We start from the raw sequence: 27907 nt of genomic DNA, 5'->3' as shown, positions 1-27907 counted from the left end.
TCGTCCCGGTTCCTGTGGGAAGACACAAACCGCACCTCGGTTCCAGCTGACCACTGGATCCGGGCCCATCCATTGTCCTGTCAGGACATCTTTCCACTTCACCCACCCTTTATGGTTGGGGGAAGGGTTGCAGTGCTCCATAGCTGGGGAGCAATTATCATTATTTAAATTTAAAAAATTGTGTGTGAATAGTGCCATGGATAATTGTGCCTTTGGGGCCAGGCCTTGGCCTACTCCCCCTTTTTGTTTAGCTAGAATTGCTTTGAGACTTCTATGGGCTCTTTCGATGATTCCTTGACCTTGGGGATTGTATGGGATACCATGTTTTAATTGAACCTCCATCATTTTGCAGAACTCATTGAAGGCTCTGCCTATATAGGTTGGTCCATTATCAGTCTTTAATATTTTTGGTTTGCCCCATGTGGCCCAAGCCGCCAGGCAATGATTGATCACATTAGACACTTTTTCACCTGTTTCTGCTGTTGCAAATATGACATGAGAACAGGTGTCTGTGGAAACATGAACATATTTAAGAGTCCCAAACTCCTGTATATGTGTGATGTCCATCTGCCAAACATCACCAGGGATCAAACCTCGAGGGTTTACTCCCATCGGTATGGCAGGTTTGTATGTGGCACAGGAGCCACATAGTCGCACGATATCTCATGCATCTGCTCTGGGAACATGGAAATGGTTTGCTAGTGTCCTGGCATTGACATGAAACTTATCATGGAAGGCACGGGCTTGCTCGATTGGTGTTAGTAAGGTAAAAATCCATAACGGGCGAGTGGCAGTGTCAGCAGCCGCATTCCCCTGTGCCATAGGCCCTGGCAGGGATGTATGTGCTCTTATGTGGGTGGTGAAGACCTTATGGTGTCTGTTCTGAAGCAATGTCTGGATAGACAGGAACAGCCCAGCCACTGTGGAAGTGGATCTAATTAAACCGGCAGTCTCAAGCACTTGCATAGCATTGACCACATACCTAGAATCGGAGACAATGTTAATGGCTCCTGAGAACCTTTCAAGAATCATTTTAACGATCTGCAGTTCTACCACCTGAGGCTGATCTGGTTCAAATTGTATGGTAACCAGGGGCTTGCCTAGGATCACATAGGCGCCTATCCCCATCTTGGAGCCATCTGTATATATTGTAGTTGCTGGGACTAATGGCTCAGAGGCAGTAACCTTTGGAAAAATTACAGGGTGCTGAGTAACAAATGACAAGATAGGGTCTTTAGGGTATTGATTGTCTATATCCCCATGGAAAACACATCTCAAAATGGCCCAAGTATCTATGCAGGCAGCCAGGGTCTTGATCTGGCTGGTGGTATAGGGTACTCGGATGGCTTGTGGTCCTGAGCCAAAATGTTGGACAGCTCTATCATGCGCTTCAAGGGCCAATGAAGCGACTGCCTCCAGGTAATGTTCTATGACTTTTGCAGGTGAGACCTTAGGGTGTATCCACAGGAGTGGTCTTTTCTGCCAAATCACCGCTGTGGGCTGTAGACTAGTCTGTAGCAAACAGACGTCAAAGGGTCGCCCTGGTTCAATTCTGTGTAAGGTAGCCCCACCTAAGGCTTCCTCCACTCTCTGTAAGGCAGCTCTTGCCTCAGGAGTGAGCCTCCTGTGGGAGGCTATATCTGGGTCTCCCTTCAGAAGGTCGAACAGGGGTTTGAGATCTGAATTTGGTATATGTAAATATGGCCTAATCCAATTAATGTCTCCCAATAGCTTTTGCATGTCATTTAGGGTCATAACGCCATCCGTCCTAATGGTGACCTTCTGTGGAGAGACTAGCATAGGGGAGATTCTCGCGCCTAAGTAGGTCACCATTTCTCCTCCCTGAATCTTGTCGGGGGCAACATGCAGATTGGCTTGTCTCAGGGCCTCAACCAACTGGCCGAGCATATTATTTAGCATGTCTGGGTCCCTGCCACTGAGCAAAAGGTCGTCCATGTAATGCACACATCTTATCTTGGGAAAGGATTTCCGTAGGGGGGCCAGTAGGGAATCAAGGTAAATCTGACACATAGTGGGACTGTTGGCCATCCCTTGGGGCAGCGTTATCCACTCGTATCTGAGATCAGGGCTTTCTTGGTTAATGGTGGGTAAAGTAAAGGCGAACCTATGGGTGTCCTCTGGATGCAGGGGGATTGAGAAGAAACAGTCTCTAAGATCTATAACATAAATCGGCCAAGACTGAGGGATGGCTGAGAGAGCTGGCAGCCCCCTCTGGACCGCCCCCAGGGACTGCATCTGCGCGTTGACCGCCCTTTGATCATGGAGCAGCCTCCACTTGCCAGACTTTTTCTTAATTATAAAAATGGGGGTGTTCCATGGGGAGGTCAACGGCTTAATGTGTCTTAATCTAAGTTGTGTACTGACTATTTCTGACAAGGCTAATAGCTTCTCCTTAGGCAGGGGCCACTGAGGTACCCAAACTGGATCATTTGATTTCCAGGTGATTTTGATCGAAGTGGGTAGGAGAGCTTCTTCAGCGGCCCCTAAGAAAAACCCAGCCCTTGCCTACCTTTTCTGTTCTCTACTGGTATTGGGGATGTCCGACCCTGTAGGGCATTGCCCAAGCCTTTGTCGGGGGTATATCCCTGGTTCCTGAGTATATCCTTAGCCTGGGGGGAGCAGTTTGACGTAAGTGTGACATCCATCTGAGTGAGGATGTCCCTTCCCCATAGAGACACTGGCAACTGCAACACAAATGGTTGGAAATGGCCCTGATGACCCTCCTCATCGCACCAGAGAAGGGTTGAGGTGCTAACCTGGGGGGCTGACACCATCCCCAGACCTTGGAGCGTGTTGTCTGCAGTGTTGGTAGGCCAGCCAGAAGGCCAGTCCTTTCTGGAGATAATGGAGCGATCAGCTCCTGTATCTGAGAGGCCTGTTATACTCTTACCATTGACTTTGAGTGAAAGCATGGGTCTTTTATCAAGTGTCATGTGCAGCCCCTCGAAGACCTCCCCGGAGGAGCCAAAGTGTTGGTTTCCTCTAATCTTTTGTTTTGCCGGGAACCTCCCATGGAGACTGGGAAGCAGCAAAAGCTGCGCTATCTTATCTCCCTTATTGATCACCATCGTACCCGCAAGGGACTGGACCATAATTTTGACATTTCCCGTGTAGTCTGAGTCAACGACCCCAGGGATCACCGTAAGACCCCGGAGGGCGGTGGAGGATCTTCCGATTACCAGACCCACGGAATTCTCGGGAAGCGGCCCCCGGAAGGTGGTCTCGACTATCTGAACACCCATGTCAGGCGCTAATATGAATCTGGAGGCGACACTGAGGTCCACACCTGCTGACCCAGGGGTGGCCCTTGTTGAAGGCTGCCATCCTGTGTTGTCCTGTCTCTGGGGCGGGGGCCTGCCTGTGATGAGGGCCCCCTCTGGCCGTTTTTTTGCTCACTAGTGTCTTGCCCGCAGATGCGGTTACCCTGGGCATCATAAACCGACCTGCACTCCTCAGCTTTGTGTGGCCCTTTTCTGCATCGCCCGCAAACGTTATGTGGTTCTTCATTTTTAGGGCGAGGCCTGGCGTCTGCGTTGTTTGGGCAGTCACGCTTAATGTGTCCTGGTTCCCCGCAGGCAAAACACCCTCTGGCCTTGCGTTCCCCTCCTGACCTGCGAGGTCCCCTCTGCTGTACAGCCGCGGCCAGGAGAGCAGCCACTCCCGAGTTGGAGAGCGGCCCCCCTATCTCTCTGCATATCCTAATCCAGGTGTTGAGGTCCTTGTTCTTATGAGGGGCTATCGCTGCCTTGCACTCCTTTGTGGATTGCTCGAAAATCAGCTGCCTTACCAGCGGTCGAGCCACTCCCGGATCAGAAAATATTTTATCGGCAGCATCTTGCATTCGGGCCACAAAGTCAACAAATGGCTCTGTGGTACCCTGAATTATTTTTGAAAGACACAGGGAGGCTGTTCCGGCACCACTTACCTGCTTCCAGGCGCGGAGCCCTATGGCATTGATTTGTTCATAGACAGCGCCGGGGAACTGAGTCTGATCATCAGTGTGCTGACCTTCTCCCATAAGCATTTCCTTGTTCCACCCCCGGTTTCCCCGATTGGTGTTTCTCTCAGCCTGCTCGGCAGAGAACTCGGCGTACCAGGCTCGCCAATCCAGGTAACTACCTGAGGGCAGACAAGCCTTCGCCAGCTGAACCCAATCTGCAGGGGTAAGGGGCCCAGAAGACAGGTTCTCCAGCATGGCAATGGTGTAAGGCGCAGTCGGCCCAAAGGTTGTAACTGCATTTTTAAGTTCTCTAATCTGCTCTATCTCAAAAGGCTCCCATGCATTACGTCCCTGGCCCATAGCTATTTGTACAGGAAATATCCCGTAGGGGCCACTGTCTATCCCAGGTAGTGGATGTACCTCATGAGACAAATGTCCCCCCTGCCAAAGCCGCCTGTAAAAATACCGACCCGCCGGCGGCGGAGCATAAGACGGCGGCCGTGATTGGGCGGAAAATGGCGGCCTGTGCATCACTTCCTGTTCTGGCAAAAGGGGAGGGAGCTCCCACGCGGCCGCCTCGTGGCGAGGGATCGCTTCCGGGAACAGCCCCCAAGGCGGGGCGGAAGGCTTCGCCTCCCTCTCCCGCCAGGGGGCGCTCAGGAGCTCTCTACTCCTCCGCAGACCAAGTTGAGCGGAGCGCAATTCGCGGCGCAACGCTGCAAAAGAACCCTGCGACTCCTTATCGAGCGGCCTATCCTCTTGGCATCTAGGCTCCTTGGTCTCATCGTTGTCTAAGCCTTCCTCGTTCTTGGAGTCAGATGACTCTGAGGCCTGAGCCCCGTCTTCCTCCTTTATATCTTTGTCCCCCTTGACGGACCCCTCCTGGGAGCTCCCTGACTGGGCCTGTTTGAATGCCCTACGCACTTTAATGAGCTCTTGAGAGCCTTCCCTGCAACCACCCTCGCTCTTCAAGCATGCATATATCATTTCCCACAGTGGCCGAGCGAAGACCGAAGCCCCGCCCTCCCTTTCCGCTAGAGAAAGATCCCTGCCCAACTTCTCCCATGAGGGCAGGTTTAAGTGCCCTGTGGGCAAGAACCAGGGAGCGAAACTATCAATCTCCTCAAAAAAGCTCTCCAGCGTTTTGCGTCCTACCTTGAGGTCTCTGGACTTTAAGAGCTCCCGGAGGACTTGTACCAAGGGCTGGGTGTCGTTACTCGGTACGTTACCCATATTTAATATGTTACTCACCGCGTGAGGCCCAAAAATCCGCCACTTACGCGTGAGCCTGAGAGGAGTCTACAAACCCTGTAGGTGCGCGCCACCCAGGGCCCAGGTTTATCCTCTACTCACCTGTCCTGCAGCTCTGCGTCAGAGGACGTCGTCCACTGCCTCGTCTCAGGGCTGATCAGTTCCCCGTACGGGCCACCAGATGTCGGTGTCGCTCCCGGCCGGCAGGAAGAACACACGACAGGATCTGGCAGTGGCAAGGCGCTTTTATTTTCTCTCCCTTTCACAGTCTGCCCTGGGAATCCTCCCGGCCGAAGCCTCTGTTGGTCCGCTCCCCGCGGCTCCTTCCGTGCTTCTCACTCGCAGGGTGGAGGCACTGGCTTATATACCGATACAACCTCCAATCATATCGAAGCAGTTCGGGCGAGCTGATTGGCTAGCGTCACTGGTGACTAGGTAGACTATTCTGCTGAGCAGGCGCTTAATGCAGAGATACAGATCAGGAAGCAGGAAATAGGCGCCATCTCGGCGTGCTCGATGGGAGGGGTAATCTCAGGCTTTGCTCTTTCCTACGGGCCTCGCGACCGTCACTCAGGGTGACCTAGTGATGCTGTGGCTCCCAACAGGGGACAAGATGAAAGACCGCCAGCCAATTGTCCATGGTTACTAGGGGCTTAACTGACAATGAAGTGCAGTGGCATAATTAAATCATGACAGGAAAATGAGTCATTTTGCTTATGTCTCCATTCTCCTGCTCCCACCAATGTGTGAACAGTGACCTTGCCTGAGACAAGTTAGAGGTGGAGTAGAGAGGTTTATGGCTGTTGAGCACCTGGTGTCCAGGTTCCGTGGGATCAGGACCATGGGCCCAGTGTTTGCCAAGCCCTGGAGGGAGATGGTGAAAGTGTATTCTGACCTGAATTTCCTCTCTGTCATCTGTGGACATCTCCAGTCTTTTCTGCATACGCATCTTGCACCTGAGCCAGTACCTGTTGTGATTCTCAGAATCTGCAGCAAGGCCATGGCACATAGGGCCAAGTGACCATCCCCAGACTGGTGTCCTATGTGCCACTCTGCTAGGGCAGCTCCCAGTTTCTGGCAGGAAGACAGAGGCTCTGAAATTCTGCGACACCACTGGTTTCACTATGTGAACCCAGATAAACTTATATTCCTGTAGGATAGACAATTCTGTCCCATATCTCTACCCAGGATGAAAGAAGATGACTCTGGAGCCTATGGATAAACATGGGCCCTGCCCTTCTCCTCATGCCAGCCCTGTCCTGGGTAGGAATCTTACAGTGGCCCAGGCTTACAGCTTCCTAGCACCTGCTCCTGCGCAGGAGGATCTGCCCAAAGTGCCTGTCCTCATATCCCCTCAAACAGATGATGTAGGGCAGGAGTTGTGTAGAGTGACTCACAGTGTTGGCCAGGCCTAAATGTACCTGTCCTGGCCTCCGTATGTCTAAGTGGCTGGTGGCTGAGCCTAGGGACACCTGTCCTGCGCTGCCTCTTGCCTCTGGGCCCCTGAGGATGGGGACAATGAGCCTTGTCCTTTGGTGCCTTTCAAAAGTTGGGCATTTGCCAGCAATCATCCTGAAGCCTCTGAGATGAGTGAACCATTTTTTCAGCCGTTTCCACGTGGTCCGCCTATGTCCTGAGGCTGGGGCCTGGAGGCCTAGGAAAGCAGCATAACATGTTCTTTGTGCCAGAAGTCTGTGAGGATCAACTGTCACCAGACCAAGGTGTCTGGTGCACCATGGTCCTTCTGCCTCTCACTGTTGTGCGATTGTGTGGCTTTTCCCCTCTCACTGGTGTGTTCCTGTTGCCTTTCCGGTCTCACTGGTGTGTGTTGTTGGGCTTTCCTGTCTTTCCCGTATGCATCGGTGGCTTTCCCCCCTCACCAGTGTGCGCCTCTGGCCTTTCTCATCTCACCTGAGGGTGCCTCTTGGCTTCCACTTCTCATTGGTGTGTGCTGGTGACATTCCACCTCTAACTGGTGTGTACCACTGGGCTTACCCCTCTCACTGGTATGTGCTGGTGGGTTTTCTACTGTCACTTGTGTGTGCCACTGGCTTACACCTCTCACTGGTTTGCACCTGCAGCCTTGCCCCTCACACCGGTGTGCTCCCATGGGCTTCCCCTTTCACCGATGTGTGCCAGTGGCCTTCACCCTATCAACGGTGTGCGCCATTTGCCTTCCAACTCTAACTGGTGTGCACTGGTGGGCTTACTCTTCTCACCGGTGTGCTACGGTGGGCTTCCCCCTCTCATCCATGTGTGCTGCTGGTCTTACTCCTCTCAGCATTGTGAGCCACTGGCGTTTCCCATCCCACCAGTGTACGCCGGTGCCCTTCACCCTCTTTCCAGTGTCTGCCTGTGCACTTCCGCCTCTCACCGGTGTATCCCGGTGGCCTTCCACCCATCACCGGTGTGTGAAACTTGACTTCCACCTCTCACTGGTATGCCCCGCTTGGCTTCTACCTCTCACTCCTGTGCACTGCTGGAATTCCTCTTCTCACTGGTGTGCACTGCTGGGCTTCTCCCTCTCAATGTTGTTCTCCGCTTGGCTTCCCCCTCTCACTGTTGTATGCCCTTGTGCTTCTCTCTCTCATCAGTGTGCACTGGTGGCCTTTCCCCTCTTACTGTTGTGCCCCGCTGGCATTCCACATCTCAGTGGTTTGCATCACTGTGCTTCAACCTCTTAATGGTGTGCATCACTGGTGTCCTGCACTGGGCTTCCTTTGTGAACGGTGTGCACATTTCAGCTTGCCCCTCTCACTGGTCTGTGCCAGTGGGCTCCCTTCTCTCACTGGTGTGACCGGTGGCCTTTCCCCTCTCACCGGTGTGTGTCGCTGGGCTTCCACTTCTCTCTGGTGTGCACCGGTAAGCTTCCCCCTCTCACCAGTGTGTGCCGGTGCCCTTCCTCTTCCCAACAGTTTGTGCCGGTGACCTTCGCCTCTCACAGGTGTGCGCCGGTGGCCATAAGCCTCTCACTGGAGTGCACCTCTGGGCTTTCCCCTCTCACCACTGTGCGCTGGGGGGCTTGCCCCTCTCATTGGTGTGCATCGGTGGCTTTCCCCCTGTCCCCAGTGTGTGCTGGTGGCCTTTCCGATCTCACCGCTGTGCACTGCTGTGCTTCGCCCTCTCACTGGTGTGCACTGGTGGCTTTCCCCCTCTCACTGGTGTAGCCAATGCCCTTTCCCATCTCACCAGTGTGTGCCTGCAGGCTTCCACCTCCCATTTGTGTGGGCTGGTGGCCTTCCCCTTCTCACTGTAGTGCACAGTGGCCTTCTGCCTCTCACTGGTGTGCGCCGCTGGGCTTTCCCCTCTCACTGGTGCGTGCCGCTGGTCTTCCACCTCTCTCTTGTGTGCTCCAGTGCCTTTCCCCCTCTCACCAGGGTGTGCTGGTGTCCTTCCCTTACTCCGGTGTGCACTGGTGCCATTCCATGTCTCAGAGGTTTGTGCTGGTGCCCTTCTGCCTCTCACCGATGTGCAAGAACATCCCCCTCTTACTTGTGTGTGCTGGTGGCATTCCGCACTCACCGCTGTGCGCCAGTGGCCTTCCCCCACTCACCAATGTGTGCCAATGTTCTTCCCTCTCTCACCATCTGTGCTGGTGACCTTCCTCTTCTCACCAGTGTATACCACTGGCCTTTCCCTCTCATGGGTGTGCGCCAGTGCCCTTCTGCCTCTCACTGGTGTGCACTGATGTCCTTCCCCTTCTCACCGCGTGTGCTGGTGACCTTCCCCAACTCACCAATGTGTGCCTGTGGCCTTCCTTCTCACTGATGTGCGCCAGTGTCCTACTGCCTCTCACTGGTGTGTGACGCTGGGTTTCCCCTTGTCACTGGTGTGCATTGATGGGCTCTGGCTCTCACCGATGTGCCCCGGTGACCATTCCCCTTGCACTGGTGTGCGATGCTGGGCTTCTCTTCTCTCTGTTATGCACCGGTAGGCTTCCCCCTCACACCAGTGTGCATCAGTGGCCTTCCCCATCACACCAGTGTGTGTGGATGGCCTTCCCCTCTCACCGGTGTGTGCCAGTACTTTTCCGCCTCTAACTGGTGTGCACCCATGCCCTTCAGCCTCTCAATGATGTATGCCACTGTGCTTCACCCTCTCACCATTCTGTGCCGGTGGGCTTGTCCCTCTCATTGATGTGCATAGGTGGCTTGCACCTCTCACCGGTGTGTGCCTATAGCCTTTCCCATCTCACCGGTGTGTGCCACTGTTTTCCCCCCCTCACAGGTGTGCTTCCGTGGCTTTCCCCCTCTCATCGTGTGTGCCGGTGGCTTGCCACTCTCACCAATGTGAGCTGGTGCCCTTCCCCCTTTGTCTAGACATGGAGGCAACACCTCTACCTAGAGAAATCACAACTTTTCTCCTCCTCTTATTCATTCTGGGTTTTTATTCCCAGCAGTCGGGAGTAATTTATTGATTACTGAGGAAAGAAGAAATTCTCTGCCCAGTCTGACTCTACTGTTTTACCCATAGAACACTCACATATTCCTCTTGTTCCTAGCCTTAAATTTTCAAGGTGTTGGCCCCTCAGTGAAGAAGTAGTGAGGGAAAAAGGACTGGCATGGGAACATTTATCTTTGATGACTCATTTGGAGATATTAGTTTATAAAAATCCCTGGACCACAAAATGGAAACTTTAGTTTCTGTCTGACTTAGGGCTTTAATTTTTCCTTTGGTTCAGAATGCAGAGAGAGAGCAGAGTATACTATTTTGGGGTCACCTCAAAGACCACAAAACTATGTTTGTTCAGGACTTCTATTCCAGCAGTCTGTGCCATCTGGAAGGTACTTCCTCTTTTACTCTTTTCATCTTTTTCCAACTCTGTGCATCATTTAAGCTCTTTTTCAAGGCTTGACTTTAACCTCAAAATGTTCCACAGAGCAGCTGTGATATTTAAATAATGTAATATGTGTGAAAGCAGAACGCCTGAAGAAGTAGGTATATACTAGTTATGAGTTTTCTTTTTCCTTTTTAGTCACCAGGTCTATGCTGTTCTTCACCTTACACTGTTAGGTTGGGTATCAAGTGGTGACAATTTCTAGATATCAATATAATAGGGCCCCTCAAGAGCCATAAAATTAACCAGGCCCTTTGAGCCAAAGTTTTGCTTCTGAAAATTTATGATAATTAAAAGCCTAAACTAAAAAAATATTTATATATCAATATATATGTGGTAGAGTGGTCAATAAAGAAATGACTACAAAATTGTTGTACAATCGTAGATAGAATTATTACACAACACTTTAAATTACTGTGTCTTTAAAGATTATAAATTATTTCTTTCTATACAACTTTGTGATGTTGCCTCAATGATAATCATTTAGTCCCCTGAAAAATAATGCACAATTAAGTCTCATACTTAGGAGGTGACTAACCATGGTGAGTTCTATAATCTTATAAACATTTTTTAAAAGTATTCATAAGATTTTGGGGGCTGGGGATTTAGCTCAGCGGCATAAGCACCTGCCTTGCAAGCAGGCAGTCGTGAGTTCGATCCTTGGTACCGATAAAAAGGAAAAAGACAAAAAAAAAGGTATTCATAAGATTTTATTAATATTTAGGGAATAGTTTTTCATTGTTACATCATTCTCTGCAAAAACTTTAAGGTAAATTTTATGTTAACTATTAAATTTTGAGTATTCTCCTGGATTAACATGGTACAATGCTTTTGAGTGATTAGTGTTTCAAATAAAATGATTCAAGGCAGCACAATGTCACCTTTAGAACAGACTGATATTAAACAAATTCATGGAAGGATTCACAAGCTAGATACTAATTTGTTCATTTACATTGAGAAGTTCAATTGCCAAGGCAAATAAATGCTTACACACAATATGCAGTACACTATCTATCTTTGGGCATAAATATCTACAATGAAATGCAAATTGTTATCAGAAAATTGGATAGTGAGTGTAGACACAGAGAAGAGAAATGAGTTTTATTATCTATATGCTAGTTTCACACACAGTAACACTGTAACTTTTATAGACAGATTTTTGGGGATTTTGAGATAGGATCTTTTTGACTCAAACGTTAGAGATACAGTGGAAAGTTATGATTGTATTTCACTTTCAAGATCAGCTTATCAGGATCCTTCAGAGGGAGAACAAAGGACTATATTAGATTTCTTTTTTTAAAAAGTATATTTTGCTTTGCTTTGTTTGCTTTGATTGTTACAGACATTTTCTATTCAAGCACATTTTTGCTGTACCTTGAAACTGTCTATCACTTATTGGTTATGACTTTGAGACCTTTCCGTAGATAAATGACCTTTTTCACTTTATCTGTATTTCTTAATCTATTTTATAGCTCAGATGTTCTTAATGATATAATAACATTAAAATCCTTTTCCCAGAAAAACAAATATAGTGTGTACATACTAAATTTTACATACTCCTTAAAGTGTTTGACAGGAATCCTAAAGCTAATTCCTATACTGTAGATCATGTGTCAGACTTGAGCAGTCTTACATGTCCAAGTCAGATCACATTTATGTCTATCTCCAGAATGACACAAAATTTCAAGACACATGCAAAAAGTCGAACATGCATAATTTACCAGATGCAGGGCCAGGGTTGTGGCTGGTAGTAACCAAAGTCAAGTGGATGTCTGGCTCGAGCTGCAGAGCTGGCTTTACTCCCATGCACATGAAGCTAGGCAAATGATGGAAGATTTTAGTTAAAGCCCAAGCAGGAGAGAAAGCTAGTCTTCCACCTTTTCTTGGTTTATTCAGAGCCAAAGTTTTGGTCCTGGTGACTTACTTATTTTGAGACTGTAAAGAGCAGGAAGAGTAGGTTTGACCCTTTCTACATGAAACATGAATACATATCTGTCTCCCCTAACATAAAAGAAAATGAAAATTCACAATGAAACAACAAAGCAAAGCCTTGGTAAATAGCATGTATACAGGGCAATGACACACATTTGCAAGTAGTTTGTGAAGTTTTAGGGGGCTTTATATGGGTTGAGATTTGGCTGTGGGCTCATTCTCATCAAACTCTCTTATTTATAGACTATCAGTATGCATTTGAGTGAGATTGGTAACTTGTAACCCCATCTCTTTGTCTGTTTGCCTGTTAATTCTATCTTTTTTTTTTCAGATAGAGAGCTAAACTCCTCCAATTCCACATTATCACTGCTCTGGCTTGTTATCCCTTTTTATTTTGATTTGCTTCTGTTCCCTTTAATTTAGTAGACCTGGCATCTTTTAGGAAGACACTGATCTTATTTAGGCATCTAATTGTTTTTTAACTTGGGGATAGCAGGAAATTTGTTTTTCTGTAAGATTTTTCTATGATCCTATTGGCAATTTTCTTTTCATAGCTAAGTTTTGGCAAATATTGACAATTTAAGATAGATCACCCATTATTTAAAAAATAATGGGAAAATTTGTAAGAAAAATATAGGCAAAATATCTGGTTCTTCAGATCATTTCACATCCCGTCTTTGCTACTAACATTATTTTTAAAGTTTAGTGCTATCAGAAGAGTCTGAAGCAGCAGTTCAGCTGTTCTGCTCAAGTATGTTTGCAATGCTTACAAAGTCCCTTTGTATTGAGAGCTCTGGGAATAAAAGTTGATGTTCTTTAGTAATTCTAAACTTATTTTTACATTACTAGGTTTAGGTGTTCATCATCTTTAGCCTACTTGTGTTATATTTGTATCAGTCGTATTAATACTAATTGTCATACTAATGTTATCCTCTTCATATTACATTCCTTAGAAGCATATCAGTTCTCAAGAAAGTAATTTTACAGGAAACCTAAAGGATTAATTATACTAGGCATTGCACTCCAAAATATCATGCTACAACTGTATTAAATATTCTGTCATTATTTCTATTAAAATTGTAGAAATCAAATCTACAACTAAATCTTTTTTTAAATTTTACTTAAGGAGAAAAAAAACAGAGAAAGGGTACAAGTCATACAGATTTACAGAAAAAAATAAACAGTAGGAAGTCACTAGTTAATGGATTACATATTGTCATCTCAGAAACAATTGTTCAAGTCACAAAATTAAAGCTTGTAAAGTGGACATTCCAACAATGATACTGCAAACAGTTCTGTTCAATGATCCAATAAAACTCAGTGATATCATTTTCTATCTTATACACTTAAATATACATGCAGTTATATCATTTAGAGCACTTTCTTTTCCTCTTTTTTGTACAATGACAATTACACATTTTGGGTTTTGTTGCTCCCACAGTTCTTATTACTTTTTTGGAAGGCAGTAGAACCAAATGTGACATAACAGAACAGAGTCAATCAAATCAAAAGGGTGGTCATAATAGATAATGTAAAAGCATAATACAAGGTGATCAATAATGGTTACCATAATGCCTCCTGCTATCTCTAATAGAATTGCCTATATCATCAGTTATAATAAAATTGAACAAAACAGTAAAGAACAAAACCGACAAAACCAAAATATTGGAGACATTGTAGGTCTTCAAAAGTAGATAAAAGTCATCAAGAATGGGCGTCATAATGAATCTCACTATCTTCACAGCTGTTGCCTAAACTTTCGAACCTGGTACTATCAAGCAAAACAGAATAGGGGGACATCAATCAAAAACAAGATGGTGAGAGTAATACAGGGCTTTAAATCAAGATAATGGAAAGTCAAAGTGGGTTACTATAATATATCCTGCTATTTTTATTTATTTTTCCCTTAATTAAAAGGATAAAAATAAAAAAGTAAATAATGGAGTGGAGATTGAGATAAAAGAGGGCATAACAGCAAAACAGCGCAGATCAAAACATAATCATTTAAGCAGAATAGTGTTTCACCACCAGATAATCCTGACATAAAAGTAGTTACCATATTGTCTCATTCCTTGAAATCCTTGAGTACAACTTCGTATACTGTAGCATTAAATATTTCAAAACAATGTAAAACCATTTAAGAGAATGACAGCATTACAGGATATTTAGAATCAACTAACAGAAAATGAACAATGGTTTCTGTATAATCTCCTTGTCTTTAAAAGTTTTTGCTTATACTATCGTACATAATAAAATCCAATAAGATACAACCTGTTTAGACCAATGGAGACAGAAGAACAAAAGCTTGATGAGACTTCAAAACAAGATGATACTAAATCAGTATTACCTATTAAGACGTCATTTTCTCCAAAATAGCTGTTCCTATTATCCAATCTTCTCTGCCTCATTTCTGTTGAGCTCTTTTTCTGTCATTAGTTGTCAGTTTGTCTTCTTCATTTTGTTCTCTGCTCCATTCATTGTGGCCTCCCCACCACTATTTCTGGATTCTTTGTATTTTTCTTTTTTAAAGAATATCCTGCAATACTCTCTGTAGAGTTGAATTGGTGGTTGCAAATTGCCCCAGTTCCTCTTTATCCTGGAAGCACCTTGTTTTTCCATCAATTTCCAGGGACAGTTGTGCAGGATATCTCAATCTTGGCTGGAGATTATTATCTTTCAATGCTTGAATTATTTCCCCCCACGCTCTTCGTGATTTGATGGTTTGTGCAGAGAAATTTGCTGTAATTCTGATGGGTGTTCCCTTGTAAGTGGTCTGTTTCTTGTCTCTGACAGCTTTTAATATTCTGTTCTTGTATTAAATTTCTGGAATTTTGATTATTATATGCCTGGGTGTTGCTCTGTTTGGGTTGTAGGTGGCTGGGGTCCTGTATGCCTCATACATCTGAGTATCTTTACCTTTTGCTAAATTAGGAAAATTCTCCTGGATTATTTCTGTGAGTAGCTTTTGTAGTTCATTTGTTTGTGTCCCTACTTCTTCTTTTATGTTCTTAATTCTTAAGTTATGGATCCTCTTATCATCTTTTAGTCTTTGTATTATTGCTGTTTGTTTCTTTGTTACTTTTAAGAAGTTTTTCATTTCATTCTCCCATATTACAAATCTGCCCTCCAGTTCAGATAGTCTGTCCTTAGTTTTTTTCAAGCTGTTATGCCAGTTTTCGATAGAGTTTTTAGTTTCCTGGTAGTCCCTTTGAACCTGCTTCACGTATTCTATGCTTTCTCTATTTTCTCCATCAAACAATTCTCCCCTCTTTTTCTGTTCTTCCGTTCCACCATCTGTTTTTTCTTGGGTGGTGCTTAGCATTTCTCTAACTATTCTGCTTATTTCTAGCTTCAGGTCATTAATAACTTCATTCCTGAACTGATCTATGAGGCTCTCTATGTGGTGCTTTATGTCTATTGGTGCGGTGTCCGCTATTACCTGTTTCTCAGGATTAGGGGCCGAGGAGCCTTTCTTGTGCTGCCTCTTCCCATATTCTTTGTTCCTTATATATGCAAGCTTATATAGGAGGCCCAGCTTCCCTCCCTGTCAGCCACAGCCTGATCGAATTGTGCCGGCTAGGTGTTCCCGCCCACCGCAGCACACCAGGAAATTCCAGACCAGGCAACCTACACGGGGCCCGCCCCTCCAGGCCACCCTCAGGCTCTGCGATCTGGGTTGGGCTAGCCTACTGGATCTGCCAGCAGCATCAGGTAGGCTAGGCACTTCTCACCAATCCCGCTTGAGAGGGGGATATGTGGCTGGAGTTGCTGCAGCGCCCTGCTCCCGCAAGTCTGCCCAGTCCCAGAATGTCTTCTGCTGGAGTCAAACTGTGGTAGAGTGTCAGTTTCTCTCACTCACCTCACTACAAGTCAGTGCACGCCTCCCTGCCCGTCCTGTTTTCGACTCCATTCGCTGATTCCCATTCTCAGAGCTTCTGTGCGTCTCTCTCCTTGCCGAGCTGATGTAGATGCAGCCACTGTGCAGCGGGAAACCCAAATCGTGGCTTCCAATGGCGCGGGCTCCAGCCTCCACACTGAGGCCCCTCTGTTCCTGTTCTAGCACCAGGACTGCATTCCAAGTTGGTTTCTCTCAGCCCAGTTCGTTCCTGGGTCAGCAGAGCATATCTCCACCTGTTTATGTCTCCTTACTTCGCACCATTCCTGAATTCTGAGCCGAGTCTTTCAGAGAGCCTCCGTAGCTGCTGCTATCTGTCCGCCATGTTCTCCCGGAAGTCTACAACTAAATCTTTACATTTCTTTTTAGTTATCCCCATATTTTTAATGTATCACAATATCATTTAAATCTGTCTCAAAACAAAACAAAATGCAGAAGTACAATAGTTGGCTTTCTCACTGGATCATGATTGTTTCTCCATTATAATCAGTTTCAGGCCTAACACTCATGATCAGCATTCAAGGTCAAGGTTGGCAAAGACAAAATGTCATCCAAAGAATAATCAAAGACATAAATAGCGTAGCTACTCATTCTTCTTTGGAAACGTCAATGATTTCTTCTGTTAATGCAACATTGTAATGGAGTATGGGTGGCGTTGGTAACATTCCTGTCATTGTCATATTTAATTCTCACTTACAATAGGCATGTTACTTATCACACTTTATAGACAGTGCTCCAGCACACTGTGTCAGAACAGATGGAAGGTGGTGACTGACAAAATGTTTATGTGACAGATACACTTGCCATATAAATACGCATCTGATGAACTCGAAAATTAGCTTGCTTTTTGGAACAGTGGTGCATATTTTAAGACTAACTTCACAGAAATGCCATTTTCCACTGCTCATTTCAGCTAAAAAAGAGAGTAGTAACATGAAGTTTATCCACCAAAACAAAATGATTTACTTTATTCAACCATTTGAACAACTTATGGCAGGAAATAATAGGAAGCTTAAAGCCAGACCACTTAAATTCCAGTAACATGTAAGCAGTGTTTTCTCTGTTCAATCAAGGGGAAAGCCTAACATTGTGCCAAATGCTAGCATCCAGGACATTTTACATTGAACCTTAGGTATTTCTTTGTTTACTAATTTAGATGTGAATACACATTTTCGATTGTCATGGTCTTCAGACTTAATGATGCACATACACAGTAGCTAATTGAACTGTATTTCCAGCTCACTTGCTTCTTAGATTCCTATCCCAAATCTCTGTTTCTTATCCATGTTTCCCATGTTTCCAGAGTCACTCTACTCTCCTGCTGCTTTATGCAATGCTCAGTCGTCCTGCTCCTGAGTACTCACTGTCATTTAACTACTGCTGTTTATCAAGCAGCCTCAGAAATCAGTGACTTGGAGCAATAGCCATGTATTTCTCAGATATCTGCAGGTTGGCTGGATGATTCTGCTGAAATGGTAATGTTTACTCACTCTCACCTGGGCTAACTTCTGTGTTTGCTGGTCATATGGGAGTTGGCTCCTCAAAAATAGCCTCACTCTCATGCCTGGTTCTTGCAGAAGGAAAACATGATGCTCATAATGTCACACAGCTTTGTCTATGAGCTGCTTTTAGCATCTAGGGAGGGGGAGGGGTAGTGAGAGCAAGAACTTGCAAGATTTCCTGGAGCCTACACCTAGAAGTGGCATGCTACAATCCCATATGTTCTTTTGGGCAAAGCAAACTAATGGTTAGCATAGATTCAAGAAGGGAAACTGACCCAGACAGAAACCTGCAGTGTCCCCTTGCAAAATTTGTGGTATTCTATAAAGTTCATGAAGAACTGGGAACACTTTGCAATCACTCAGGCACAATTCTTCATCATTGTCCCAAAAATATTAGCTCTACAACTCCTTTTCAAAGTCCATCTCCTTCTAATACCACCTGGCTTTACTAATTTATGACAGAGAAAGTCAAACCACCAAACAAATTGAAAGAACAAAGCCAAAAACTAGGACTGAAGTTGTTACTCCATATCTATTATATGTCTATTTATTGTCAAAAAGACCACTGTACAGCTGTCCATGCTCCAGCTCTGAAATGACTCTTTGGCATTGTTCTCCTTCGTTGAGATACCATCCTGGGTCTCAGGGGATCTTTTAATTAAAAAAAATTAAAGAAAGTAATCTTCATTTTGTAAACTATTTTAATTTTAAAGGATTTCTTATTCTGTAGAATGCAACCTAAGGAGTGTAATGTAGGGGATATATATGGTGTGTATTTTGACACTGGACAGACCTAAAGTCAAATTTCATTTTTATGGCTCACTACCATGTAACTTTGATCAAGTAGCTTGATCATTCCAACTTCATCCCATCTGAATTATAGCTCTGTGAGAACTTCACGTGGTATGGTATGTAAAGTCAGTACACAAGCCGAGTGTCAATCAAATGTTCATTTTCCTTCAATAGTAACTCTCACATTAGCAGAAAGGAGAAAATGCAGAGAACAGGCAACAACGCAGGGAGATTCAACACAGATCTTCTTAGATATATAGCTTAAGCTTCTTGAGAAAAATAATTCATTAAAGTTAGAATTTTAGATCTTAACAGCTTTTTGAGATTACCATCTCACTTTTATATTGGGCTAAATAATGTCTCTACCTAAATATGCTTGTATTCATGAACTCTCCAAGCATTTTCTTGAATTCAACTACTTTCTTTAATCTTCTATAAAAAAGACTATGTCAAAGCCAATATGGTACTTTGATCAGACCTGTCTGATAAATAAGTAATAGTTTTCTCTCTTGCTCTTATTAGCATCTACATCTGTTAGCCACAAGCCCATGATTCCCTTAACAAACTGACAGAAAGGGACTGACCACTCAATGTGTATTCTAAAAACAAATAAGCCATGCTTTAATGTTTCTGAAAGATATTGTTGCAGTACAGAGACAGGCAATCACTAGGTCATTCAAAAGGAAGTTTACTTGAATCTTCAGTACCCAAAAAGAAAACCCAAATCATTGTTTTATGAAGTCAGAAAGCATCTTTTAATATTTTATAGAAATCTCACACAACAATGTCGCTAGCATTACCGTTCATGCCATTAGCTTGTACATGCTCTACTTTGGAAGATTTCCTTTCATTTATTCAAACAATTCACTTGTACATTGTTTTCTTCCTTTGCGAAGTTCAGTGATATACTGTGATGCTTTTCTTCCCTGTGAGCAGAGAAAAACATATCCCTGGAGAAAGAGCAGTTTGGAACTCTTGCGTTCAGGGTGGTGGTTCCTGAGAGGAAAATTGTCTGGAAGGGATCAACAATCTTTAATTCTATCAGAGAAATTTAATCTTATAATGAAGCCTGAAAAATTCCATTTTTTGTTAATAGAAAGAAAACCAGCATGAAATATAGTGAGCAAACCATTTCCATTGGCTGCTAACAGTCACACTGAGTCATTCCAGACTGATTTAATTATACTGAAGACAGAGGGGTGAGCATGGACTGAACAGGCACAGTCAGCCAAGTGCAAACAAGGCACACAATTCAAAACTGCTACTGAGGAGGTATGTGCTTTAAGTGTTGAGCTGAAATGTTCTTCGCTGACTGTGTGTCACTCTCAGTGTCCTCACAGTGAGAAAGCAGTCCCACTGGACAGCATCTCTCTATTATTAGATATTGTATGTTTTTTACCAATGATTTCTCTGGAAACAAATTGCAATTCTATCAACAGAGAAATCAGTTAACTGGTGTGTTGATTCCCTTGAGTCACTTCTTAATGACTGTGGAAATCCACTTTCTATGATCTGAATATTTGTGCCCTAAAAATCCATATGCTGGAAACCTAATCATCAATGTGTACCATTAAGAGATGGTGGCTTTGGGAACTGATTACAGAATGATGGCAGACCTTGCCCCCACCGTAAATAGAGCTGGTTCCTATGATTAACTGACGACTTGTAACATGTAACACCTGGCTGAACTGAATCAGTGTGGTGCGGGGTGTGGATGGCCCAGCTGAGCATTATTGCCAACAATATAAAAAGGAGAACTGGAGAGGGATAAAGAGTGCTGTTGGTTCTCCTGTTGCCATTGACTTTCCTAGAGGAGCCTGTTGAGTTTTGTTATTAACATGAACTTGACTGTTATCATTGGAGGAGTTCCAGGACCTTGTTGTCACTGAGAATGGCTGCAGTTCACTTTTCAGGAGCTCTGGTCCTTACTTTGAGCATTGTTTCCTGGCTGGAGAGGAAGATGTGTGCTGTTCAGTCTCCAAAAGAAGCTTGTCATGCTGGTTTCCTGATATGCACTCAGTTGTCATTGGTGAAGGAGCTCAGGACCACATCATCACTAAGGATGGCTGTGGCACATTTCAGGGCAGCTCTGGTCTTTCCATTGGTCACTTCCAGGATCCAGTGCAAATCCCTCAGTCTACTGGTAGAGATCCTTCATCCCATTGGCACAGACTTTCTAGTTCCGCTGCTGGCCTTTAGGCCTTCCCATTGCAGATTCGTGAAACAGACTGGCATGAGACATTTTCTCTGAGCCTCCAGTCGGACTCGTGGGAGGTATTGTCATGGGCTCTAAGTCTTTACAGGACTCATGCAGGACATTGCTATGGGATCTAGGCACTCAAATGGATTCTCTGGGTCTTTAGTGTGTGGACGGATATCCTGCACTCCTTTGTGTTTGACTCTTTGGGTGACTATGATAAAGTAATTCTATAAATTATGTGTCCTCTATTAAATTGTCTTCCTTATAAACCCTAAGTACAACAGTTCTTTTGTTTGAAAAGATTAAGTAAACTGTCTTCCTTTTCTACCATGAGAAAATGTAGTAACAAGTCAACATCTATGACTCAGGAAACACACTTTCCCTGGGCACTACAATTTTAGACACTGAGGCTTCTATAACTGAAAGAAATTCTACTGTTTATGAACTATATAACTTATAGCATTTTACCATAGAAACTTGCACAGACTAAGATGTAATTCCTGTGAATTTTTAGAAAACATCCCTCATTAATAAGTTTCAGGAACATTAATAAAGTACATATGGAATCTACCCTTGCCTTTTTTGCTCAAGGATCACATTGTTATCAAGTTGTTCAAAATAATTTTGTATACAGTGATTCCCATCTCCAGCTAATCCCTATGGTGCTAGACTTCAGAGGACTTAGGTGCCAGTTCCACCTCAGGAGACTCCAGTGCCAGGTAAGCCCATTGAACTGAGGCTCTTATAGATTCAGACTTTAAATCCACCTCAGGTATAGCCTAACCTTTGTGCATCCAGGCTTCATGCCCAGTTCTGCAGAACAAATTCACAACCACAAACTAGCGGGTCTAAACTCCAGGCCCAGCCCTGAAGATGAGGTAGCAGGCCTGCCAGTCTACTTACCCTGGTGCCAGCCCCAGCAACAGTAGAATTCCAAAAGGAATCTGCTCATGATCTGCCTAGACTCTCTAAAGAGGGTAATGAATGGCTTCCACAGACAACACCAGTCGATGAAGAATGAAATTAATCCCTCCTTCCTCAAATGTGCAGACCTCAAAGTAGTACGACAAGAAATGTGAAAAACAAAGGAAATGTAACACCACCAAAAGAATGTAATTTCCCAGTTGCTAACTAAAAGATGGAAAAGGATGTGCTACCTGACAAAGAATTCAAGCCTTTAAGAAATCTCAGTGAACTTCAAGAAGAGAACAATTTCAAAGAAAGAAAAGATAGAAGTAAAAGAAAGGGAGAAAAAGAAAAAAATATGCGGTATACATTTTATAATGAACATTATAATATATATTTATATTAAGAAAATTCTGAAGCTAAAAAATACAATGAAGTAATTACTATAGAATATAAATAACAAAATTGATCAAATAAAAGAAACTGAAATCAAAGGCAGATTATTGGGGCTGGGATTTAGCTCAGTGGCATAAGTACCTGCTTTGCAAGTGCATGGTTATGAGTTTGATCCCCGGTACTGACAAAAAAAAAGGCAGATTATTTGAAAATATATAGGTCAGAGAGACAAAACAATGAAAAGGATGAAAATACTATGTGTGATTTGTGGAAAAGCTTTAAATAAACAGCCATTTCAACTATAGGGGTTCAAGAAGGAGGAGAAAAAGAAAGGAAAAGATTATTTTAAAGAAAAATAGAAGCAGAAAACTTCCCAAATTCATGGAAAGATAAATATCCAAGTACAGGACAGTCAGTAGTTTCAAGATTGAATCCAAATATGACTACAGCAATACATGTTGTAATCAAAATGTAAAAAATCTAAAACCAAAACAGGGAACCAGTAAGAAAAAAGTAAGTAAAAAACCAGTAAGAAAAAAGAAGCAAATTACTTGTAAGGTAGAACCAATAAGGCTTGTAGCCAACTTTTCATCAGATATTTTCAACCCAGGAGAGAATAGGACTAAATATACAAGACTAATGGGAAAACCATTCCCATTCAAGAATATTATACCCAGCAAAGTTGTCCTTCAGCAAGGAGAGGTGGTCTTACCTAAGAAACAGCTGAGGAAGCACAACACCATGATACCTGGCCTATGGAGAAATTCAAAAGGGAATCCTCTAAGCTAAAATAGCAGTACACATGTGGGGAAGGAGAGAGAAGGTGAAAAAAGGATCGTGTTATGTATGTATATCAACTCCTCACAAAGAATGTAATAATTATGTACTATAACCATGTACCAATAAAATAAAAACTCAATTAAACAAGAAAATATAAAACTCACTGGTAATAACAAAATGTTTTTTGGTAGGTCTAGTGAGACATAAAAATGTAGCTTTGGGTACTACACATGGTTCTTTGTCCATTCATTGTTCTGTAGTACTGTTTACCTGCTCAGTTTTCCAGCTACAATGAACTGAGCAGATTTGCTCTTCCATGTCCTTCCTTCAGGATGTTTCTGCTTTGAAGTTAGCTGATAATAGACTGAAAATGTAAGCCAATTAATTCTTTACTCTTTTACATTGTATCCCACCATGGCAAAACAGACTAATACGGCGAGAGAAATGCAATTTAATATTACAATGAATCATCACTTTATAGCTGTCAGGGTGACTATCATCAAAAAGCAAAAGGACTGGATATCAACAAAAAAGAAATATTTGGATGGTGGAGGCGGGGGATTACTGGTAGGTCCCTTTGGACAACATGTAGCACTATTGAAACATCGGTCTGCCTTTATTCACAGATAGTTGAGCTTTTCAGCTGGAAAGCCTTTCTTTTTTTCTTTCAGCTTACTGAACTTATGAAACTATGGCAGAAGGAGAGACGGAGTCACCTGGCCCCAAAAAGTGTGGCCCATATGTCTCATCTGTCACTAGCCAGAGTGTAAACTTGGTGATTCGAGGAGTAGTCTTGTTTTTTATTGGAGTATTTCTTGCATTAGTGTTAAATTTGCTCCAGATTCAGAGAAATGTGACCTTATTTCCACCCGATGTAATTGCGAGCATCTTTTCTTCTGCGTGGTGGGTACCACCATGCTGTGGCACAGCTTCAGCTGTGATTGGATTATTATACCCCTGCATTGACAGGCATCTAGGAGAACCACATAAATTTAAAAGAGAGTGGTCCAGTGTAATGCGGTGTGTAGCTGTCTTTGTTGGTATAAATCATGCCAGTGCTAAAGTGGATTTTGATAACATACAGTTGTCTGTCACACTGGCTGCACTCTCCATTGGACTGTGGTGGACTTTTGATAGATCTAGAAGTGGTTTTGGCCTTGGAGTAGGAATCACTTTCTTGGCAACTGTGGTCACTCAACTGCTAGTTTATTATGGTGTTTACCAGTATACATCTCTAGGTTTTTTCTATGTTCGCTCCTGGTTACCATGTATATTTTTTGCTGGAGGCATAACAATGGGAAACATTGGTTGACAATGGGCAATGTATGAATGTAAAGTTATTGCAGAAAAATCTCATCAAGAATGAAGAAGGCAAAAATATATCTTTTGTACAGAAAAACAAGAAGAAAAGAGCATGTAAATTATATAAACAAAGTTTTGGACTGTAAAATTTCCAGGATGCAGTTTTTCCCTTGATTGGTGTATATAGACACACACACACGCACGCACCCACACAGGCACACACACAAAACACACATTACTACTGCAATCTGTGATTGCTTCATCTGTAAATCAGTTATAAACCTTTATGTATTTGACTTAAAAACTGTAAGATATATGTGCATTACATTAAAAACATTAATTAGTAAATGCGTTTTTTAATTTCTTAGATATACTATACATTTTATTGCAATGTTAATGTGCCAAAATATTCTATTACTGTCATCTAAGTGTTTAAGAATGCTTTGAACAATTTATAAACTTAGTGAAATAAAATAAGAGGAATGCCAAAAATAAAAAGCAAATGGGAAGCCGGTAAAAAAAAAAAAAGAAATATTTGCACACCGTTACTGGAAAAATAAAACATTTTCACACTGTACTATAAACTGGTGCAGCCACTATGGAAAACAGTATGGATGTGCCTCACAAAATTAAAAATAGAATTAAAATATGATCACATAATCTCATTACTGCATAGGTGTCCAAAAGAAAGGCAATCTATACGTCAAAAGTTATATATACATCAATGTTTATGCTGCTTATTAATAATAAACAAGATAAGGAATCAGTTTAAGTGTCTATAACAAATGAATAAAGAAAGAATAGAACATACACCATAGAGTACTTTTCAGTCTTGGAAAAAGAAAGAAATCCTGTCACACCAACATCGATAAATCTTTACACCAACATCGATAAATCTGGAGGACATGAACTGAAGCAAGCCAAGCACAGAAAGACAAATGATGTCCGATTTCACATAAGCAAAATCTATAAAAGTTGAAATTACAGAAGTTTAAAATAGTGTTAGGGCTCGGGTTAGGAGTGTTGCCAAAATGATACAAAATTTAAGGTAAACAAGAAGAATAAGCCCAAGACACCTATTGTAAAATGTGATAACTATAGTTAATAACAACAGACTGTGAGTGTGAAAATCACTAAATGAAGATTTTAAGTTTCTCAACAAAATATTTTAAGTGTATGAGATAATTAATATGCCAATTATCTTGATTTATCCATTCCTAAATGTTTGCATATTCCAAAACACCATGTTTTACATTTACTTGTCCAGTGTAAACAGAGAAAAATAAATAAAATAGCAAAATACTAGTATTGGAGTCAAGAAATTTGGAACTTATCTCCAGTTCAGCTACACTGGTGAACAGATTGCTTCTGTTCAGAAAGCTTTCTAGGCAACATTCTGCATTTACCTTTTCTCACATGTAAAATTAAAGGACTATCTGTGATCACTAACAAAGCATTGAGTTTGCCCATGTTTGGGTTTCTATGGCCTATGATCATTCACCAAGAATCTACAAGTTACTTAAAACCAGGTACCCTGGAAAACCCAAAGAAAACTATATTCTTGAGTTATACTTTTAAAGTAGAAAGTGCATAGAAGTAAACAAAAGTATATGACTGTGTCCAATGTCTTCTTCAAAAATCTTGTAGCAATTCACTTTATAAAAAAATTACACCTTCATAAAAATATGCTTCAAAGAGATTGTGCTTAGAGTTCATAATTTTTCAACCTTTAACTGCTAACAGAATCAGAGAAGATATGAAAGTTAATCTGTATCCTTTTTATTCTTTGTTAGTTTATTTATTTGTATGTTTTTCCTATTTGTCAAGTCCCATGTGAATATAAGCATTATTACCTTTCACTTGGACTTCCGTGGAATTAATGAAGTACTGCAATAGCCAATCATAATTTGTGTTTCTAGTTTAGAGTCCTGTCAGGCTTATAATTATTTTTAGTGCAGATCCACTAGTTCAGTAAATGCCTTCATGACCCTCAGAGCTGAAGAAGCCGCTGCTTATGCAGAGCTTGTCTTCTCTCTGCACCTTCTTCCTGGCCACGGCTTATAGTAAACATCCTTTTGCTCCATGTTAACAGAGTTGCCGGCAGAAGATCATTTATTAGGTAACCACTTGTCTGTGAAAAATCCTAATTGCTTTATGTTTGTCTAAGGGAGGAAAATGGCACTGCATGTGAACGCTGAATGAGAAGAAAGCAGAGATGCAGATGAGGAACAGGAATTTAAAAAAAAAAACTGATAGATCAAAAACTTTGTTAAGTGCACCAATACTTTGAGGGCTAAAAAGAAAAGATACACTATCAGCTATAATAAAGATTTTAAAAGCCCATACTTTATAGTGTTATCAATTTAAAGTTAAAGTAAGAGAAAAATAATTTATGAACATTACAGGGCTACATTTTTTCTGTGGTATCTTAGTGCCTCCTGCTGATCTTCAAACAATAGTTTTTTTCTTTTTCAATAGTTTCTATATTGCTCCAACTTGGGTTATTTTTCTATTATGGAAATTCTTTTTCAGAGAATTATCTTTTCTATCTATTGCTCTGGTCCTCAGTATTATTGCACATTAGTATCTCTTTCATAATAGGATAAATGTGATTAGTCCATATCCATAATCCATAAACCAATAGAGGGCAAAGAATTTGAAATTGCTACTACATATAACTGAATTGGTTGAACCAGGTCTACACCCCGCAAATCGTGTCACCCTCCCCACATCCACTGGAATAGAATCAAGATTGGCCCAGCCCGGGGACACTTTCAGCCCAAAGTGTGTTAACGTGAATTAAGGTAGGGAAGCATGTAGAATTTGAATTTCAAATAAACTGATAAACATGATACTTAAGATAAATATATCCCATGGACGGTTTGGAGCATAGTCTTCACAGTTTATTAGAAATACAGTTCTGACCAGGTGTCTTTATCTTGCAACCCTCCCAACATCTTTCCCAAAACTTGATTTAATTCTACATTTCAGCAGGAGGAACCCCTGTGCTGAGGAAAAGGCTAAGCCCAGCACCCTGGACTCCACACTATTCTTGAAATGTAAAACTGCTGAAGCTCCTCTAAACCATATCAGTGGCTATTTTCATCCCCAGAACCCATTCTGATTGGAACAGAAAATCACTGGGATGACTGGAACTAGATAAACCTCCAGAGTAGAAAAATTGAGATTGCGTGGTTATTTACTTCACCAACTCCTCCCTTCTTTCAACAAAACTCTTTGAATGTCAGGTTTGGCACTTGATGTTTTCATAATAGCTGGATATAAAGCTATAAAAAAGATACACAGACTTAAAAAAGAAAATTGCCAATAAACCAATAAGTGGCATGTAACTTCATCGTAAATATATCAAAGTATATTTTATTGTATACACTGTCCGAATTTTAAATTATGTTTTCTAATAATAAGCAGTTACTTTGGGAAAGTGGTGCTTCCATTTTAGACTCCTTGGGAGAGGGTTACATTTCATCCACTATTTTTGAATTTGAATTTTTTGTGTGGTAGTTTTAGCATCTTGGTGTGTTATGATTTCCTGGAGCCACCAGATGTGGAGACATTCTTTTTTGTTGATGTCTCTCCTGAGAAAATAATTCATTTTTAAGAGAAAAAAACTTATTTATCAGAATTCAAACAGCTATTAATGCACATGACCTGCAAATATCTCATGAAGATATTTTTTAAACTTTGAAAACTGGCAAGTTGGTTCAGTGAGAGTGAAAGCTTTGACTGAGAGATGAAACTGACAAGAACAGTCTTACACCAAGTGCTAAAAAGTGCCCTGACTTGGGGGAATATTGGTGGTTTGATGACATCCATCTTGGTATATATTTCTAGAACAGTGACTATCACATTGTTCCAGTTGCCAAAATGTCATGAATTTTAAAGCTAGATTCAGAAAACACTATCAAATCTAGCTGTGAAATTTCCTTTGACAAGTGGAAGAACAATATTGCATGCTCTCCTTTGTGTAAGAACTGCTATTATTAAAACAATTTAAGTCACTGTTGGTTTTTCTGGGCCAGTCATATGTTTGGAATGCCTAATTGTACATGCTAAATCAGCTGAGTCAACGATGAAACTTAGGGAAAATTTTGAAGGGAGAATTTTGAAAGCCTTGTGGCTGACCTTTTAAAAT

The 27907-nt window shown here is 42.5% G+C and overlaps 1 protein-coding gene across 1 annotated transcript in view; it reads left to right on the top strand.

The window, feature by feature from the left end:
- The window catches only part of LOC100716153 (insulin-induced gene 2 protein-like), a 182273-nt gene extending 158012 nt beyond the window's left edge, over nt 1-24261 (top strand). Inside the window, exons 2-3 of the mRNA XM_013149735.3 lie at nt 23002-23019; nt 23124-24261. Of these exons, the coding sequence (XP_013005189.1) occupies nt 23144-23764 (621 nt within the window). The 5' untranslated portion in view covers nt 23002-23019; nt 23124-23143 and the 3' untranslated portion in view covers nt 23765-24261. The remainder of the gene's footprint in view (nt 1-23001; nt 23020-23123) is intronic.
- Nucleotides 24262-27907: the final 3646 nt, after the last annotated feature.

This window comes from Cavia porcellus, unplaced genomic scaffold (genome assembly GCF_034190915.1).
Source record: "Cavia porcellus strain 051 isolate PalLab524CR breed Dunkin Hartley unplaced genomic scaffold, mCavPor4.1 scaffold_7, whole genome shotgun sequence".
Taxonomy (NCBI): domain Eukaryota; kingdom Metazoa; phylum Chordata; class Mammalia; order Rodentia; family Caviidae; genus Cavia; species Cavia porcellus.
This window is presented reverse-complemented; position numbering and strand designations above follow the sequence as displayed.